General features: G+C 41.1%; 1 protein-coding gene across 12 annotated transcripts in view; it reads right to left on the minus strand.

Moving 5' to 3' along the window:
• Positions 1 to 19775, minus strand: part of RNF144B (ring finger protein 144B) — a 599530-nt gene that overhangs the window by 526684 nt on the left and 53071 nt on the right. For all 12 annotated transcript variants that reach the window (XM_081247026.1, XM_081247031.1, XM_081247027.1 and 9 more), the window contains exons 5-6: positions 4135 to 4339; positions 1640 to 1784 (exon numbers count right to left, since the gene is read on the minus strand). In XM_081247026.1, coding sequence (XP_081103152.1) covers positions 1640 to 1784; positions 4135 to 4339 — 350 coding nt within the window. The remainder of the gene's footprint in view (positions 1 to 1639; positions 1785 to 4134; positions 4340 to 19775) is intronic.

Consider the following 19775-nt stretch of genomic DNA (forward strand, 5'->3'; position numbering starts at 1 on the left):
TCTTTCTGAAATCCTGACATCAAGCTCATTAAGATTCTTACTCATAGATGTCAGCCTAAACAACTTATCTAATTTTCAGTTAAAAATCAGGCATGTGGTGGCCAGCATGCATGCCATGTTAACTGCACTCACTCACTGAGTGTGTATAATACTAAAGCACTACACAAATGGCCTATGAAATTAAAGCAAACTAAGCAATTAAAATTAAAAGTTGAGAAAAGAACAGCCACCCATCCAACCATGACTGAGGGCTTACACTGATATGAACATATCTGATGGGTCCAAATTGCCAAAATAGGGAATATCTATAAACAACTTATGCCACCCCAAACTGTAGAACACTAGAATTGAAAAAACTCTCACCAATCCTTCACATCACCTTTTAATTGTGAGGTTACCATTAGCCTCAGCACTGGACTGAATGGAGCCACACCTGAATTTGAGAAGACACACTTCATGAATGGCGGGGGAAAAGAATTAGACGAGACCCCTTTATGTGGGAAGGGAACTCTGAGAAAGCAGTAACAATCCCGCTGTCACGCCAATGAATGAGATAGTAATTAAGAGATACCATTTATTTGAATGGCTTTTTTCCTTAAATTCAAAACGAAAAAAAACAATCTAATCGTGGTAGGCAGAATAACTGCTCCTCTAAAGATGCCAATGGCCTATTCCCCATAACTTGTGAATATGTTACCTTACGTGGCAGAAGGGATTTTGCAAGTGTGATTAAAGACCCTGAGATGGGGGAGATTATCCTGTATTATCCAGATGGACCCAACCTAATCACATGGATCCTTAAAGGCAGAGAGGTTTTCCCAGCTTGTCGGAGGGAATCACTCTGGAAGTTAAGACCATGAAAGAAAAGTCAGAGAGATGTGATGATGCTGCCTTTAAAGATGGAACAAGGAGCCATAAGCCAAGGAATGCAGGCAGCCTCTAGAAGCTAAAATAGGCAAAGAAATGGATCCTCTCCTAGAGCCACCAGAAAGAATGCAGTCCTGAGGACACCTTGATTTTAATCCAGTGAGATCCATATCAGACTTCCAATGGACAGAACTAATGATAATAAACTTGTGTTGCTTTAAGCCACAAGTCTGTGGTAGTTGGTTACAAAAGCAATATAAAACTACTACACTAATAGTCCTTTACATAATAAAATGAGACAATGCCCCCAAAGCAGGAAATGTCCCTAAAACAAAAGCTTGCCTTTAATGTTAAGGTGACACACCTAAGGTAATCAAAAAGAGGTATCTAAAGTAGCAGGCTCAGGATGTCTCATTAAGAAAAATAAACTTCTTTGGCAAACAAGAACAGGCTCAATATATATATATATATTTTTTGACGGTATGCGGGCCTCTCACTGTTGTGGCCTCTCCCGTTGCGGAGCACAGGCTCCGGACACGCAGGCTCAGCGGCCATGGCTCACGGGCCCAGCTGCTCCACGGCATGTGGGATCTTCCCGGACCGGGGCACGAACCCGTGTCCCCTGCATCGGCAGGCGGACTCTCAACCACTGAGCCACCGGGGAAGCCCCCAGACTCAATATTTTAAAAGGAAAGCCCATCAGATACTGGCTGTCGCACAGATACAGGATAGAGAAGGACCACACGGGGAGACTCTTCCAGGTGGAACTTACGTCCAGGTTCTGAAGGCAGTACCAGCAAAACGTGTGCTTGCAGTTCTTACACATCATCTGAGCACAGCCTTCGTTGCGTTCAATATAAACCCGGCACACTGGGCATTGCTTAATGGGGGCTTCTGCCTCCGTCACGAAGAGGGCCCTAGAAACAAAATGAATGAGAAATTATAGGGGAGGGATGGAGAATGCTGCCTGGTTTTTTTTTTTTTTTGCGGTATGTGGGCCTCTCACTGTTGTGGCCTCTCCCGTTGCGGAGCACAGGCTCCGGACACGCAGGCTCAACGGTCATGGCTCATGGGCCAAGCCGCTCCGCGGCATGTGGGATCTTCCCAGACCGGGGCACGAACCCGTGTCCCCTGCATCGGCAGGCGGACTCTCAACCACTGCGCCACCAGGGAAGCCCCTGCCTGTTTCTTTAAAAAGCAAGGACCACAAGGTGTGCACTAACCAGAGCTATGGGAAAAGTGGGCTGAATATAATTACTTAATCAGCTAAATATGCTCTTCTAGACTTAACTTTATGGTCATCAACTGAATTCCCAGGGCTCCTATTGGGTAGGGAGTGAACTCTTTTCTATCTGTGCTTGATTCCCCATCCCAGGAGAAGGGTGCGGGTAACTAGGAGAGACACCGATTATTTGTTGTTCAGTTAACTCAAAACAAAGAAGAACCTTAATTTATTTATTTTTGGCTTTGAGTGAATTACATAATTGTATTTTCCACAGCTGATTGAATTCATTGTTTTGCCAAATTAGTCTTTCATTCTCTGAGCACACCCTGTCTGAATAAAAAGTACAAGAAGTCTGCCACACAGTGGAAAAAACAGCTCAGGATCGAACGGAAGTGGGGTAGAGATCATCTATCTAATGATCTGTGCAAATAAACAAACAGAGGGGATTGGAGGGAGTCAATCATCAGTTCTTTCAAATAAATGCCCAATATCATTGAAAAGACCTGCTCCAAATAGATGAACAGGCCAGCAAGGCTCACAGGCTCAAGGGGCATAGAAAATAAGTAGAACAAGCTGAGGTGGAGGGAGGCCTGCGTGAACCAGAGCACTGGGTTGCATTTTAGCTACTGTTTATCAAAACCACCACCCAGCACATGGAAACATCAGTTTCACAAAGTGTACTCAAACCTATGACTGGATTTGGTGCTCCTAATAACCCTACACAGCAGGGGGACAGCCACCATTTTCATTCCCCCCCCCTTTTTTTTTTCAAATCGAGAAATAGACTCATAGAGGCTGAATGACTTGCATGAAGTCACAGATACCAAGTGACAATGTCAGAACTCAATCCATCTCTCCTCTAGGATCTTTACATTGTCCTGTGATTCCCCGGGGACCTTGCTGAATGGCAGTGAAAATGTAGCAGGTACTGGCTAAGCGGGCACGTGCCTGCCACGTGTGTTAGCTCTTTTTCTCCTCTTGATGTGTTTGGTCTGCAGTTCAAGCACAGCCTCACAGCTAGGTAGCATTTCTGTTCCTAGAGAATGGCTCTCCACACGCTGAGGGTGCCGGGTGATTAAACCAGCTGGACGGTAACACTGGTATTTCTGATCTTGCTGATGCAAAACAGCCATAGCCTCAAGCAAAGCAAGGGATCAAACACAAAGGTCTCTCACTCTGGGCCCTGCTGCTGCCATAAAAACCCTCCGTCCTAGAAGATACAGAGTGCATTGCTTCTCATCATAAAAAAATCTCAACCTCAGCACTGCTTTTTCAGAGCACAACGTACTGAAAGATAAGCTCTCTTTCTCTAGTACACACGAATTTTAGCAGCGTACTACACTGAATGGCTGTTGTTTCTACTGCTGTGTTCCTTTTTTTTTTTTTTTTTTTTTTTTTGCGGTACGCGGGCCTCTCACTGCTGTGGCCTCTCCCGTTGTGGAGCACAGCCTCCGGACGCGCAGGCTCAGCGGCCATGGCTCACGGGCCCAGCCGTTCCGCGGCACGTGGAATCTTCCCGGACCGGGGCACGAACCCGTGTTCCCTATGTCGGCAGGCAGACTCTCAACCACTGCGCCACCAGGGAAGCCCTGTTCCTTTTGATATGATTGGCACACCTCACAAGCTGGCAATTGAGTCAGGGAAGGAAATCATTTCTGCACCTCTGCGCAAGCAGGAAGAATGAGGTGTATCAACTGTAGGCGGTCACGGTACCTAAGCAAACGGCTGTGGACAAAAGTCATGACTTCCTACGGAGAACCAAGGGACCACATACCTCCTACCTAAAAAGAAATCAAAACTCATAAAGACTCTAACGTCAGCCGTATCTGGAAGATTCTCTGGGGGTAAATAACTCAAATCCCTTTAGACATGCTTATTTGGTTATTCTTTGTTAATAACTTACCAGTTCTGAGACACTGCTCAGGAAAGCTCTGCAGGGAAATAGCGTACCTTGAAATTTCATCACAATATAACTCCTTCTCCAAGCAACATATTTCTAAGCACACTAGTGAATAATCCCAAGACGAAGTGTCCTCTCTTACCCGTGCTCTGTTGGCAGGACGCTAGGCTGACGGTCTCTGCAGGAGATCTCTGCATGCCAAGCATCCTTGCAGCACGAGCAGAACTTCAGGTGGCAAGAGGGGCACTCCACGAGCACGGGCTGTCCTGGCTCACGTGACGCAACGGTGCATACTGTCTGACAGTCTGCGACAGGACACCACGTTCTGCAGGGGTCCAAGTGAACTTCTAAAGCGCAAAGAAAGAAAATGGGGTGGTCTATCTATCTTTCATTCAAGCTCGAGGCTTTGCTTTCTCGCCTACATTTATTCTTTTATAGGTCGACACTTATGGAAGCTTAGTACAACCAATGGCGATGATTTCTACGATTGGTCTTCACAGTGGATCCAGACCTACAAGGTCACCCAGCCCTGCCACACTTCCCAAAGTACATACTCATGGAATAGGCCACCATTGCCCTTATGAACAGATAAGGAGGCTTCTTACTAACCAAAATGCACAACTCTTTTGGAATATTTCTCACCTTTCAGCATTCGAAATAGGCAAAAAGCTCAAGTCCCTTCTACAATTATTTTGGATACCATCTTGGGGAAAAATTGGACATGAAGAACCAACCAAAACAAAAGAAAAAAAGTTCACAAAAGATTTTGTCGTTTCAGGCACTGATAAACAGGTAGTGAGGTTTCTTCTGTTGTTCAGAGAGAAATTAAAGAAGAAGAATCCAATAGTTTTAACACCAAACAGTGTCTGGTGTGGCTCAGCCAAGAAGTCAGATTAGCTGTCAATTTGGATATTCTGTTGCCCTGCCAATGTGCTAGTGAGGGACGATTTGTAAAAGACCCACATGCTCTAAAAACAAAAGGTAGGGACCTTCACAGTCATAACATGATCATACACCACACTGGCTAGATCCATGTGGCATGCAGAAAAGAAGATATGGTTTGGGAGGTGTGCAACTGTCTTTCTATGCGAGTGTTTACAAATCTTGTTCAGTTTTCCATTTTCTAGTCAATAACAGACTCCATATTCTTGTCATATAACATAACCTTTAGTGGAAAATATCATGTGGAAAATGATGTTATTTAAGAGGTAGAGTAGCCCTTTTTTCTCTGAACCAACGTATTTTGCAAATTTTGAACTAATGAGACTCTAGTTTCAAATCTCTTAAGGCTTGCGATTCTTGGAAATTTCCGTGCAAAAAAGCAAAAAAAAACCCAAAGAATGGTACAAAAACAAAATGAAGGTATTAAGTATGAGCTTAATTTTAAAGGTAATAATTTTACAAATTCAAATTTACTGTGGGGGAAAAAAGTCTGAAATCTTCCAGGAAACACTGTCTCCAATAATGTTTCATCTAGAAAATGCAACAATTGGACCTATGCTTATTATAGGTTTTCATTCAAAAAGAGCATCCTTAAACATATTTTCTTATCTAATAATTCTGGAGGACAGGAATTAGAGAATGATAGGCCAAATATAATCAGAAAAGGGAAGCTTATGATTCACAGGTCCTCAGACTCCGAGAGATGAACCCCTCTAAGTTACCCAAAATTTTGGGACAGGATGATTAAAATGTTAAGGGGACACTGACACACATATGCTCCAAGATCTTGACCTTTGATTTCCACACCATTTATGTTTTCTCCCAAACTCTTTAAACTGCTTTGCAAATACTAAGCCCAAAGAAATGAAGTCTGGCATGTAACTTAGCACTAAGGATTCCCACCTTAAATATCTACTAACCATTCTAAATCACAGGTCTTTTAAAAGTTTGATGATAAAGGAGGGAAAGGAAAGGAAAACTAAGAGATATTATAAAATTTATAGCATCCCTACTGATCACCTTAAAAAGATTCAAGTATGCAACCTGTCTTCATATCTCTGATCAATTAAAATTATTTGGTGGATGTTCGGACTTGTTTCTACCCCCTTATTATTTCAGGTATCTGGGTGGCACAATAGAAACAGAAACAATAAATAGGGGAGCAATGAAAGATTCTGATGAACTCCTATTAACAAAAGGGCCTTAGTATGCAGTGCAGCTATGACACACAGTCCAATGCAAACGCTAGGGAAGAGTCGGAGACACAGAGAACAGATTGTCTGTAGTTTTCTCCACTATGACAGTACATAAGTGACAATGAAAAGGAGTGTGGAAGGAGAGGCAGAAGAGAGACATTACGGCTTCTACTCATTTCTTTCATTAGAAGTCTTGTTCTGTAGGAATAACCTATAGAGCTTAACAAACACCAGAAGTGGAGTTACTAGGAGGTGGATGTGACTCTATTCACAAATGAAATTGGCTACTCCAGCCAATTCTAGTGTCATCTACTCAATATCTATCTTTACCCCTGTCAACCCTCCTTGCTGAGAACTCTTATCTATCTCTATAGAGGTGGAAGATTCCAGAGACTTGCTTTCTCCGCCTTCCCTGCAGCTAAGGCTTGGGTATGTGACACGAGTCCTGCCAATGGGAGGTCAGGGGAGGTCCACCAAGGGGCTGCTGGGACAAGATCTCCTCCCTGATACAGGGGGAGGAATCGTCCTTTGGTCTTTCTGCCTTTGAACACAGCCATTCAAAGCTGACTGAAAGGCTACTTTCAGTCTGGCATATGAACAACAGACTAATAAAATAATTTTGGAACTAAGCTGTCCCCTGGAAAATCATTTACTTTTTATAACATTGAAATATATTCAAATTTCCCCTTTGTTTCACCTTCTTTCCAAATATACAGTTCTCATTCTGTGCTTTTCCTTCCCCTTAAAAACCCCCTCTCTTCTCTACCAAGTCATAGCCTATCCATTCCTAAAGGACCTACTTTCACGTGCTTGTCGTAATTTTTGGAGTCACAGAACATGCATCTTGTTCACTGCTGTTCTCTATTCATTTCGTAAAGATGGCCTTTCTCTCTTCAGACTGTAGGCAAGAGCTATTTCTTATTCTATTTGTGTGCTCCAATATACCTGACACAGCGATGGGATGTTACCTATTGATATAAAGTAGTAATTCCTGGGTTTTTCAAAAGCATAGACAGACTGCTCTGCAAATAAATGATTTATAATACATACAGTAATAATACCATCTTGAATTGCCTTGCACCAAAATTCTCTTCTGAGACTCTCATCAATAGATGTGCACACTAAAATCATCCAATATCAGTCCTGGTGTTGAAAGTATGTGATGATCTATATTAGACCATAGATCTCCACCCACCTCAATCAGGGCTCTCTACATCTGAAAAGTTGTCGACTTGGCAAAACATGGACTTTTACATACAGCACTTTCAAAACTAAACCTCTTTTATGAAGTGTCACTTATAAGGGCAATGATGAAAAATGTTTCTAACATTAAAATGAATAATAATTACCCCTTCTAGAATCCTACTTTCTCTCTATACCTAACATTCATTCACTTCCTATCTCATCTTAATACTTGGGTGAGCGATCCACATTCTCTGATTCCCATTCCTATCCCCTCAAATCCTCCTTCAGTCTTTAAAACAAAGTTTTTACTTCCAACACATTAAATAAACTGCTCTCTGACAGGTACAACTGACATCCCTCTAGTCACATCCAACAAATGTTTCTCAATCCATCTTTTATCTGATACTCTTCTTGTAACTCTATCTAAGGCACTGGCCTCTCTGTTTTCTTCCCACAACCTTCCTTTCCCCTTTATCATCAATACTGCTTCCTCTGCTCCAACGATGGATGGTATCTAAGACTTAGTCCTAGATTTTACTTATTTATAGAGCTCACACCATGACTAAGCCTCAACTCTCATTTTAATTTGGACTATTCCAAATTTCTTCCTCAGGTCTGACCTCTTGTGATGATAAGACTGAAAATTAGACAAATGTCTATTATTCATTGTTCATTCAACAAATGATCAATTTCAACTACTTACTGGACACCCTGTGTATAGAGGCTTTGCTCCTGAGAAATCTCACAGTATGAAAAGGGAAAGAGATGTTTAAATACAATGTAAAAAGTAATAATAGGGCTTCCCTGGTGGTGCAGTGGTTGAGAGTCCGCCTGCCGATGCAGGGGATACGGGTTCGTGCCCCGGTCTGGGAGGATCCCACATGCCGCGGAGCGGCTGGGCCCGTGAGCCATGGCCGCTGAGCCTGCGCGTCCAGAGCCTGTGCTCCGCAACGGGAGGGGCCACAGCGGTGGGAGGCCCGCGGACCATAAAAAAAAAAAAAAAAAAGTAATAATAATAAGCTATGTAATAACTGACAAAACATCTCACAAGATAACAAAAATAAAACTATTAACAAATATCTGTAAACAGATCTTAGGCGATGGAAGTAAGAAAGTTTTTAAAATACAGAAACATTCTTATATACAGAACGTTTTTTATGCTTTTTTGTCCAAGTATCCACAATTAAAGTTGCCCCATTTAATCAGCTCTAAAATCAGAAGGTAAAACTAGTCCCTCCTAATCACAGTACAAAGCAGGTGACACATGCTGAGATGAAACACAACGAGATTAAGTTAGAAAGATCTAAAGCGTCACATAAACCCAGATTTAAAAAAAAAAAAAGAAATCCCTGGAATAGCAATTCTGTAGGCAGCCAGAGTTTACAAGGTGTAAAAGTGAAAGAAGAGTCTCCTTCCAGATATTAGAATAAAGATTCTGCACTTAGAGGAAACACTGAGCAAGGATACTGGCATTTCCCTCCAGAAGTGGGTTCTTGCCAGTTCACAGGAACCCACTGCATCTCCTTCCAACTCCATGTTCAGCGTCATCACATTGGCTGCTGGAAATCAGCCACAGTGGAAGTATTTACACCACAGAAATTGGTAAGCACTATAAATCAAAGCCTTCCCCACCCCCCTAAAATCTGTTTACAATACATCATTGAAAGCAAGCCAAACTGAGAGTGAACACATAAATATATAAAACCAACTCCAGCAGAGACAAGTATGGAGCACTGTGTGGGAACGTGAAGGACAACTCACACAGCACAAAAAGAAGTCAAAACTATAATAGAAGGGGGCTTCCCTGGTGGCGTAGTGGTTGAGAGTCCGTCTGCCAATACAGGGGACACAGGTTCATGCCCCAGTCCGGGAAGATCCCACATGCCGCAGAGCGGCTGGGCCCGTGAGCCATGTTCGCTGAGCCTGCGCGTCCGGAGCCTGTGCTCCGCAACGGGAGAGGCCACAACAGTGAGAGGCCCGCGTACTGAAAAAAAAAAAAAAAAAAAAAAAAACCACTATAATAGAAGGGATGGTTCTTTCAACCAGATTTGCTGATCAACTTTTCCCACTTCCTGAACATCCTATATACAGACAGGTATTTATCCCGGAAGTCACATTCACAAATGTCTACATCTTCTCCTAAAGAGTACTTAGTATTTGGTTATATATTCTAGTTTACTATTCATGAACTGCTTCTTGCATATCTGTCTGGGTTCTTCAACTCCAGGGAGAGCTACCCTAGAGGACAGGCTTAGGTTCCACTTAGAAACACAGCACATCACAAGGAGGTGTTTCTGGGTCTCCCTAGCAGGCTTCCAAGCCCCCTCGCTAGGCCAATCAGCACCATCAGATGGGATGCATTCAGTATATTCCCCTCCATCCCAGCGGATCAAAAAATTTCCTTTTATAAATGCAGGGGGCTCAGGGAGAAAACGAAGACCAGATATCTACTAATTTAAACCAATGACTTCTCTCAAACGGAGCCCCCTTCTCCCATCAGCCTCTCTTTTAAGTAATTTCAATAGAAAGAAAGCCCTGCTAGTTAGAATCACATGATTAAAGCCTGGAGAAACATCTATCCATACAGGAGGTACCCACAGTAGCAATACATATCTTTTGTTTATGGAACGTTTGTTTTGGGGCACAGATTTTTTTTTTTTTTTTACACAGGTACTAGAGCTTGTCCTACAACTTTTAAATACTGCCCTGCTTATGTAAAAGGTACTTGCCAAAAAAGGTGTGTTATTATTGCCTTCTTGATAAACCATTAAAGGCACAGTAAATGACTATTCTGGTGGGTAGGAGGGTAGGGGATGGGGTGGGGGCAATCTAGCCAAATTCATGAAAGTCCTCTCAGTTTATATTTCTATGTTAAAGTAAGGAGCAAAGTAAGTTAGCAAGGAGTTAGGGAATGAGTATTCAAAGGAGTAGTGACTCAATTTCTCTTACTGGATGTACAGACGGGACCGCAGAGATTTCTCCCTTATAGTCAAACAGCCACACGCTGCAGAAATTCATGATGGACATTTCTGAATGAGAAGAAAAGGTACATTGGTGTTTCTGGGCCTGAAGACACGAAGAATACTTAATTTGTTTTTCTCTCTGCCTTCTCTATTTTTGATTCATGACAGAGACTGCTCAGCTCAAAGGCACACTTTCTACTCTTTCAGCTGGGTGACTACAGTATTAATTTGGTTAGAATTGGGAAAGATAAGCCTTTGGGACTGTTACATTTGTAAGAACCAGATGATACTGAGCAAATATCACTTCTGTTTTTGAGGGTTTTTTTATAGCTGTGCATTTTTAAAAATCACATTTAAGTCTATAAGTGAGAACCGTGAATAAGTAGCCAACCTACACATGGTTTTTGGTCTGAAAGATTTCCAACTTTTATCCAAATGATGCAAAAGAAGAGATTTACACATGTAATAAGGCAGTCCAGTCTTACAAGGAGCTAAGTAAGCAGAGGGGAGAATCACAGGAAATAATCTGGGGATAGTCATCAAGGGTCTGATCGCAGATTATGATGATAAGGCCTAAACGTGATGAGAAGCCATTGGAGGAGAAGGCCATTTTGATCAGGGGAGTGCTGTGATATGACTTCCACTTTTAGAAGATTATTCTGGCTGCTGTAGGAAAAATTGGTGGTAGCAGAACAAAGTGGCAGCACAGAGATCTAGTAAGAGGCTATTGTAGTTATCTAATCCAAGGTGATATACGTTAGAAGTGGAAGTATTAAAAATGTGGAGCATAGTTTGAAGGTGAAACTGTCAAGATTTCCTGGTAGAGATGCAGTTGGATGTAGTCATCCAGTTGACAACTACTGACCTAGACACGTACCTGGAACATAGGATTCATTGAATAAATGAGTGAAGCAACATAACAGAAGTGTAAGAAATAGCATCTGAAGGGCTTCCCTGGTGGTGCAGTGGTTGAGAGTCCGCCTGCTGATGCAGGGGACGCGGGTGCGTGCCCCGATCCGGGAAGATCCCACATGCCGTGGAGCAGCTGGGCCCGTGAGCCGTGGCCGCTGAGCCTGCGCGTCCGGAGCCTGTGCTCCACAACGGGAGAGGCCACAACAGTGAGAGGCCCGCGTACCGCAAAAAAAAAAAAAAAAGAAATAGTATCTGTAGATCAATTCCCTATGGTAATAAAAGATAATGAAAGCAGCTATGGCAAGGTTCTATATTGTTCAGCCCTGCGTCTAGATATTTTCAGAGAACAGACACAACTCTTCAGAGAGATATTTGTATAGGGCATCTTGGAGTCTCTTGGAGAAGAGCTTCCCACAACAGAACAGGGATCTAGACATACAATTCTGGCCAGGTTACACTGAAAAGGGATCTGAATACAATATGCCATCTGTCCTTCACATTATCCTTCAGCCTGGCTCCCAGAAAAGCAGTTACAAGTAAAAGTCAAAGAAGCTAAAAGAGTTGTCTTGCTTTTTTAAAATTATTAACATTCCAATGTGCCATTAAGAGCACGATTTTGCTTCATATACCTTAGGTAACAGAGTATACCACAAGCGGGGCCTAGAAGCCAGACTGGTAGAAAAGGTGAAAAAAGCTGAAGAACCATCAGAAATTGGCAGCCCCGGCAGCTAATAGGACTTCCCAGAAGCCAAGCCAAAAAGGAACATATTAATGGATACCAGGTGGTCGCCAAATCGCTATCACATGAGCAAGAGCTGTCTTCTCCTCCACAACAATTATCTGAGAGGAGTTTGAAGGGAAGGAGAGCCGCCAGGGTGAATGGAGGACTTTCTAAAACACTATTTTTTTTTTTTTTTTTTGCAGTACGTGGGTCTCTCACTGTTGTGGCCTCTCCCGTTGTGGAGCACAGGCTCCGGACACGCAGGCTCAGCAGCCATGGCTCACAGGCCTAGCCGCTCAGCGGCATGTGGGATCTTCCTGGACCGGGGCACGAACCTGTGTCCCCTGCGTCGGCAGGCGGACTCTCAACCACTGCGCCACCAGGGAAGCCCCTAAAACACTTTTTATTACTATTACTGTGAATTCAATTCTACCTCCTGGCTTTGGGCTCAGGAAACACAGTTATTATGTAGATAAACAAAATGCACATTATCCAAAACATTTAAGGTTCAGTTTCTTCCTCCTCCCAATTTCTATTCCAAAGATGAAAAAAAAAAAAAAATGAACTGATGCATATTCAAATAATTTCTCCTGTATCAGCAGCGATGAAAGCTTTCTGCAGCTTTGAGATGGGGCAAAGCTCAGAAACCTAGAAAAAGAGAACAGTACCCTCAACACTTTAATATGGACATGATTGAAAAGTGATTAACTGTAACATACTTACATCAGAGATAGACGAAGTCACAGACTTGAACTGGAATTTACTTATGAAAATTAGAATTGATTACTGAAGTAAAAGCCCCATGACTATTTGATCTTCAGATTCTGCTTCTTCATGTAAATTATATAAGGCAGGAAATGCTATTTAAAACTATTTTCTACTTCTATACTCTGACAATTATTAGGACATAGACACATTCCAAGAAAATAAAATTGTCATGAAACCTACAGACCACGTCTGACCCCAATAACTGTTTTCAGCTTTCAAAAACTAAACTCCAGACCCTTGGTTTTCCCACCTGGAACTAGATATGTGAAGCTTACTTTTTATTCGGCTAGATATTTTCTCAGCTAACACAAGTTGTTTTTCTGCCACCTTCTACCATTGTGAGGCTGTACCAAAAAAGACATCGGAGGCATGTTTATTATTGTGGGAAATGCCATGCACTCAAGCTAATTTAATTATCAGCTGAGCTAAATTAAACTGTTTTAACTTTTATGACCCAGTGCATTTTTAATTATGCCAAAATTAATTTGCTTTCTACTATCTCAAAGAACAAAGGTCTTCTGCAGATAGTTAAAATGCAATTAAACTAAACTGATTGGAATTAACATCTGCTACAGTAAATATACCCAAACAGAGGTGGCCATCAGCAGAGGGGTTGCTCTCAAGATAGCTGATGAGAACCACAGAATTTCAAACTTGGAAACAACTTTTGAGGTTATCTAGTCTAACACCATTATGTTGAGACCAACAGCAGTTAGGAGTCCGCATAACACATGGTTAGTGAGTATGTGACGGGATCAGGCCTTTTTACTCCTAGAATACCATTATTTATGTAAAAACATAATCATGTTATTAAATAGATTTTAATCCCCCCATCACCATGGGAATCTTTTCTCTTTGAAGCAGCAACTTTGAATGCTCCATCTCAGCAAGTCACAATCTCCTTGGAGGTGTTCAGAGAAGGTGGATTGATGCTTTGAGTAAGAATACACTGTATGAAGAAAACTGATATGATAGGTAGGGTAAGGAATTTGCCTTGATTATCAAGTTTCTATACAACTCTCTACAATCTAGGACAATAAGGAAGGAAACACACTGAAAAAGATTTGAATTAAGATGAAAAGAAAACAGAGTGATATTATTGTGCACTCACTCCAAGACATGATCTGGATTCTGGAAGATTCTTTCTTAGTTTAGTTTAGAAAACTGGGGACAAGATTTGGGGGTGGTAGCGATGAATAACAACAAAAAGAATAACAATAATGGCAGTAATAATTTATTGAATGCACACTGTGACATACGCAATATTAACTCATTTATTCTCTACAGCAGCTCTGGGACCATCATTCCATTACTATCCCCATTTTATAGATGAGGTGAGATAAGACCTTAATAATTAGATAGAAATGATGGAGTGGGAGCATCTCACCAAGGGCAAATGAAAGAGCAAGATGAAATTTGAAGAGCCGTCTCATAGATGTTAAGGCTCAAAATGAAAGGAGGCTTTTGTAGGGACTTCCTTGGTGGCGCAGTGGTTAAGAACCTGCCTGCCAATGCAAGGGACATGGGTTCGATCCCTGGTCCAGGAAGATCCTACATGCCACGGAGCAACTAAGCCCGTGCACCACAACTACTGAGCCTGAGCTCTAGAGCCCATGAACCACAACTACTGAGCCCACGTGCCACAACTACTGAGCCCGCGCACCTAGAGCTCGTGCTCCACAAGAGAAGCCAATGCAGTGAGAAGCCTACGCACCAGAACGAAGAGTAGCCCCCCCACCCGCACACAGCAGCAGACCCAACGCAGCCAAAAATTCATTCATTCATTCAAAAAAAAAAGAAGGAGGCTTTTGTGAAAAATGCTGAGAACAAAAGAGCTTTCAAAGAAAAATGGAACCATAGCTTGAAGCCGCATCTGGAATTGCACCTGGCACACACAGATACTCAGTACATAAATAAGTACATATTGAATACATGAGTGAATACAGTAGGATTAACGGATGATAAGAGGAAAATAAAGTCCCATTGTATTCACTTTTTTTTATGAAGGAGAACAATAATGGCATTTAAACCGTTTGTAAGAGTCTCTAACCACTTGGTAATTATACAAATATCCAAGAACAGACACATTCACCCACCAAGGAACTGAAGCAACTTGCAGTTACAGTAGGTAAAAAGGATCACAAAAATTAGAAAAAACTCTTAAGGACGAGAGATGCATAATCTTAACCCAGCTTTCCAAAAAACTAATTTGAAAAAGTAGGTTCTGGAAACAAGAGACAAACAAAATTCTAGCCTTAATAATCAGACATGTGCTTTGAGAACCAGAAGAAAGTAAAGCAATAATCACTAACACATGCCAAACTCAGTATTCCCTTTTCTTTGTTAATACTGGAAGACAGACACAGAAAACCCACAAACACAGCAGTAGCCAATGGAAAAATCACAGATGGATGAAAAGTGGATTCACAGAATAACCAATCAATGCCAAGTGACGCTTCTCTGCTTTGTGTAAACAAAGTGGTGATTTGGGACCATTTCTGTTCAAAAGATTTTCCCCACAAAGATGCAGATGAAAACAAAGACACAGAAGACAAGCTAATCATATATGTAACATAATGTAGAAGAAAACTAAAACACTGGATGACAAACTAAAAACTAAAAAAGAACTTGGTAGGCAATAAGAATTGGACAAAACTAATGATAATTTTTCTTACTAAGATATAGAGCTGCCACTAATCTGATTCTACATTTTTTTCGGAGTAAAAACAACCTCTCCAATTCTATCTGAGTCCAGCCAATGAGTTTTAGTTTCCACCAGTTAGTCATTTAACCCATTCACAATATTAGTATTTCATACATCTCAAGATCCCCTCTTAAAGAGTTCCACATAAAATATTTTCATGACATAGACCTCAAAGTCACCTAGCTGGTAAGTGTTGAGTTAGAGGTGAATATGAAGTCTATTATGTAAAACGGGGGTATACAATTTAGATAAAGATTATCCCTATCAAGTAAACTGCATTTACTTAATTCTTACTTGGAATTAAGAATTATTCTTACTTGGAATGTTATTAAACTTATTCTGACTTGGAATGTCTATTTTCTAATAATAATTATTTATAATGGATGCTGAGGAAGAATTACATGAGTACAAATTGCCTTCCAAAATCACCTAAGATCAAAACGTCTCTGGGTCTCAGTTTCCTTTTTTATAAAATGAGGAAGTTGAACCAAATCGTCATCAGATTTAACAAATTTCCAAATTTAAAATACTTCCATACAGGACTACCCTGGTGGTGCAGTGGTTAAGAATCCACCTGCCAATGCAGGGGACACGGGTTCGAGCCCTGATCCAGGAAGATCCCACATGCCATGGGGCAACTAAGCCCATGTGCTCTAGAGCCTGTGAGCCACAGCGATGAGCCCATGCGTCACAACTACTGATGCCTGTGCGCTCTAGGGCCCACGTGCCATGCCTAGAGCCCGCGTGCTGCAACTACTGAAGCCTGCACACCTAGAGCCCGTGCTCTGCAACAAGAGAAGCCACCACAATAAGAAGCCTGCGCACCACAACGAAGAGTAGCCTCCACTCGCCGCAACTAGAGAAAGCCCACATGCAGCAACAAAGAACCAATGCAGCCAAAAAAATTTTTTTAATAAAAAATAAATTAAAAAATACTTCCATCCTTTACAATAGTATAAATGTCTAATTAAATTACAGAGTTTTACAGTTTGGCAGTTCCTCAAAAACTAAACATAGAATTGCCGTATGACCCAGCAATTCCACTGCTAGCTACGTACCCAAAAGAATTGAAAGCAGGGATTGTACCCTGATGTTCATTGTAGCATTATTTACAATAGCCAAAAGGTGGAAACAAGCCAAGTGTCCATCAACAGATGAATGAATAAACAAAATGTGGTATATGTACACAATGGAATATTATTTAGCCATAAAAAGAAGTTCTGATACATGCTACAACGTGGATGAACCTTCAAAACATTATACTAAGTGAAATAAGCCAGACACAAAAGGAAAATACTGTATGATTCCACTTATATGAAATGTCTAGACTGCAAATTCACAGAACAGAAAGTAGATTAGAGGTTATCAGGGGCTGGGAGAAGAGAGGAATGGAAAATTATTGTTTAATTGTTACAGGGTTTCTGCTTGGGGTGATAAAAGTTTAGCAAGTGGATGCTGGTGATGGCTGCACAACATTATGAATGTTCTTAATGCCATTGAACTGTACACCTAAGATGGTGAAGTGGTAAATTTTATGTTGTATTTATTTTACAATAAAAAATAAAAAATTATAGAATTCAAAAAATTTTATAGATGAGGAAGCTTGGACGCACCTATGTGGTCCTAGGCAAGTCTCAATCTCTCCAATTTTCAGTTTGTTCATCTATAAAATATGAATAATAAAATCAATTGTCAATTCATGGGATCTGTATGGGGCATCTGCCTAGAACTTGCGAGAAAAGATAAATTCCGTGTATGAGTAAAACTATTTGATCTATAATGCATCAGAGATATGGAAGACCACCTATAAAAAAGACTGACTCCAAAACCTGCTTAACTCGTAACCAGACTGAATATATTATCACATCTAATGAAGAAATAAGCCAGTCAGAAGTAGGGTTGAAAACAAGAACCTCGAAAAGTCCAAGTCACAAGGCAAAGTGTGGTAGCATCTATCCAAGCACTATCCAGGGCAGAGTAAGAGTCCTGGCCAATAATCTTCCATGTGCACCTTGCATATGACAAGGCTATTCCTATTGTAAAGATGGATATGGCACTTACCTGCATATTACTAAGCGAAAGAAGCCAATCTGAGAAGGCTACATACTGTTTGATTGCAATTATATAACATTCTGGAAAGGGCAAAATTATGAAGACAGTAAAAAGATCAGTGGTTGCCAGGGGTTAAGGGGGAGGAAGGGACAAACAGGCAGAGTACAGAGGATTTTCAGGGCAGTGAAACTACTCTGTATGATACTGTATTGGTAGATACATATCATCATAAATTTTTCCAAACTCACAGAATGTTACAATATCAAAAAAAAATGGATGTGGCCAATTAATATCAAGTGTTCTAATCCCATTGACAACAAGACAATCATAACATCTATTTCAATATGAGGATATCTCCTAGAGAATGTTATGATTATCTCATCTTAGAAAAAAGGGAATAGAAGCAGAACATTGAATATACTTTAAGTTATTAGCATTTTTATTACCAACAACTTAATATTTTGAACACTGAGACACAGGAAGTACTCAAGGAAGTGTTTTATATGTATTAATTCATTTAATCCTCATCTGAACCCCGTGGTATAGGGACTATTAATATCCACATTTTACAGGTGAAAAATTGAGGTACAGACATTAAGGTCACACAGCTAGTAAGGGGTGGAGCCTGCATTCCCACACAGGCTCTTAGCCACTATTTTTAGAATACACTGAAAATTCATATTCATCAGTGAGAACCAACTCACAGAAAGTTTTAATCCCTGATACTATTAGAATCTGTCTAATTAATTGCAAAAGACATTTTATTTAATAAAATGTTTGTAAACAATGAGAAATAAGGCCTGCTACTGACAAGATGGGGCAATGGGTGGGTGGGGAGGAGGTGGATGGTCTGGAGGAGAGATGCATCTGGGGCAAGGGAACCCTATAAACGAGCTGAGCCCTGGCTACTGAGTGGGACTGGTGAGATTGACAGGTCTCACTATTTAAGAAGTCTGAAAATCCAGCCTAACTCCTTTGACTTTCTCCAGGTAAGAGCCCTCAAATCATGGCACTGCTACCAGCCACATCCATCCACGGGGTTAATGCCTATGTTCCAGCAGTAATTTATTTTTATAATGGAGGATATTGGGATAAAGTGGGAAAATGGCAGGGCAGATGTTTGATACCATTCATCAGCATCTGATGTTATAATGCTCAACCTAATCAGCCCACGTGGATGGATTAGCGAGGGCCAATATAAACTACCCCATCATTAATTCCTCTAGTTAGCTCAGAATCTACACAGGGCAGTGTAGACGGTGTATCAGGCTATGTCTTCATCCATTAAACCTAAAATTCATTTGACTCTTCTGGTTCTGATTCTATGTTCAACAACATCCTTTTTGCATCTTCCTATAGGGCAAAAATGTAATTCAAGTAATGTAGTCCAAGAATTTTTAAATAAATTCCATATATCAGTCTTATAAATTTAGTTAAATGATATATCCATGAGAGATGAATCTGCTTTTGGCTTGCTGAAAAAAAATAAGCCTATGAGACTGAACCAAACTTTGGTCAAAGGTAGTGAATGCCATCCTGTTGATTCTCCTGCGAATATTCCTATTCTTACCCCCTTTATGCTCCACATGCTCTTCTTTCTTTTTTCATGTAAGAATTATCTGTCAGGGTAATTGCAAAAATTAAATGAGATAAACTGTTTACCAAATTTACTGGCACATTAAAAAAAAATGTTCATTTCTTCCCCTACCCTCTAACCTCTAGACTTTATTAATCCAGATTAAAAAGGTAGCAATCAGAAAACTGTACATTCATGCTAGATTAGAGTTGATATTATATACTCAACGAGGCCTATGAGTTCCAGGGGAAACAATTTTCTTCTACTTCTCAGATATGGAAAAGTACACCAAAAAATAATTCCTACAGATAAAAAGGCAGTACAAATAGAAAAGCTAAATAAATTACCCCAAGTCTAAAGTCAGAAAGAAAATTAGTCCAATACATTGGAAATAGCATTAGAATGATTACTCAGCCATCACTATGACTGAACAAGAACAAACAGTGACTATTACAATGAGCAGTGAAAATGTTTGGATGGATGAATTTTTTTTTTCCCCCCGGTATGCGGGCCTCTCACTGTTGTGGCCTCTCCCGTTGTGGAGCACAGGCTCCTGACGCGCAGGCTCAGCGGCCATGGTTCACGGGCCCAGCCGCTCCGTGGCATGTGGTATCTTCCCGGACCGGGGCACGAACCCGTGTCCCCTGCATCGGCAGGCGGACTCTCAACCACTACGCCACCAGGGAAGCCCTGGATGAATGTTTTGAAGTGATCTTCAAGAGCAGGGAAATTGGTGGTAAAACCCATTTTGAGGGTCACTTTCT

The sequence above is a fragment of the Mesoplodon bidens genome (genome assembly GCF_964165515.1).
Source record: "Mesoplodon bidens genome assembly, chromosome: 10".
Classification (NCBI taxonomy): Eukaryota; Metazoa; Chordata; class Mammalia; order Artiodactyla; family Ziphiidae; genus Mesoplodon; species Mesoplodon bidens.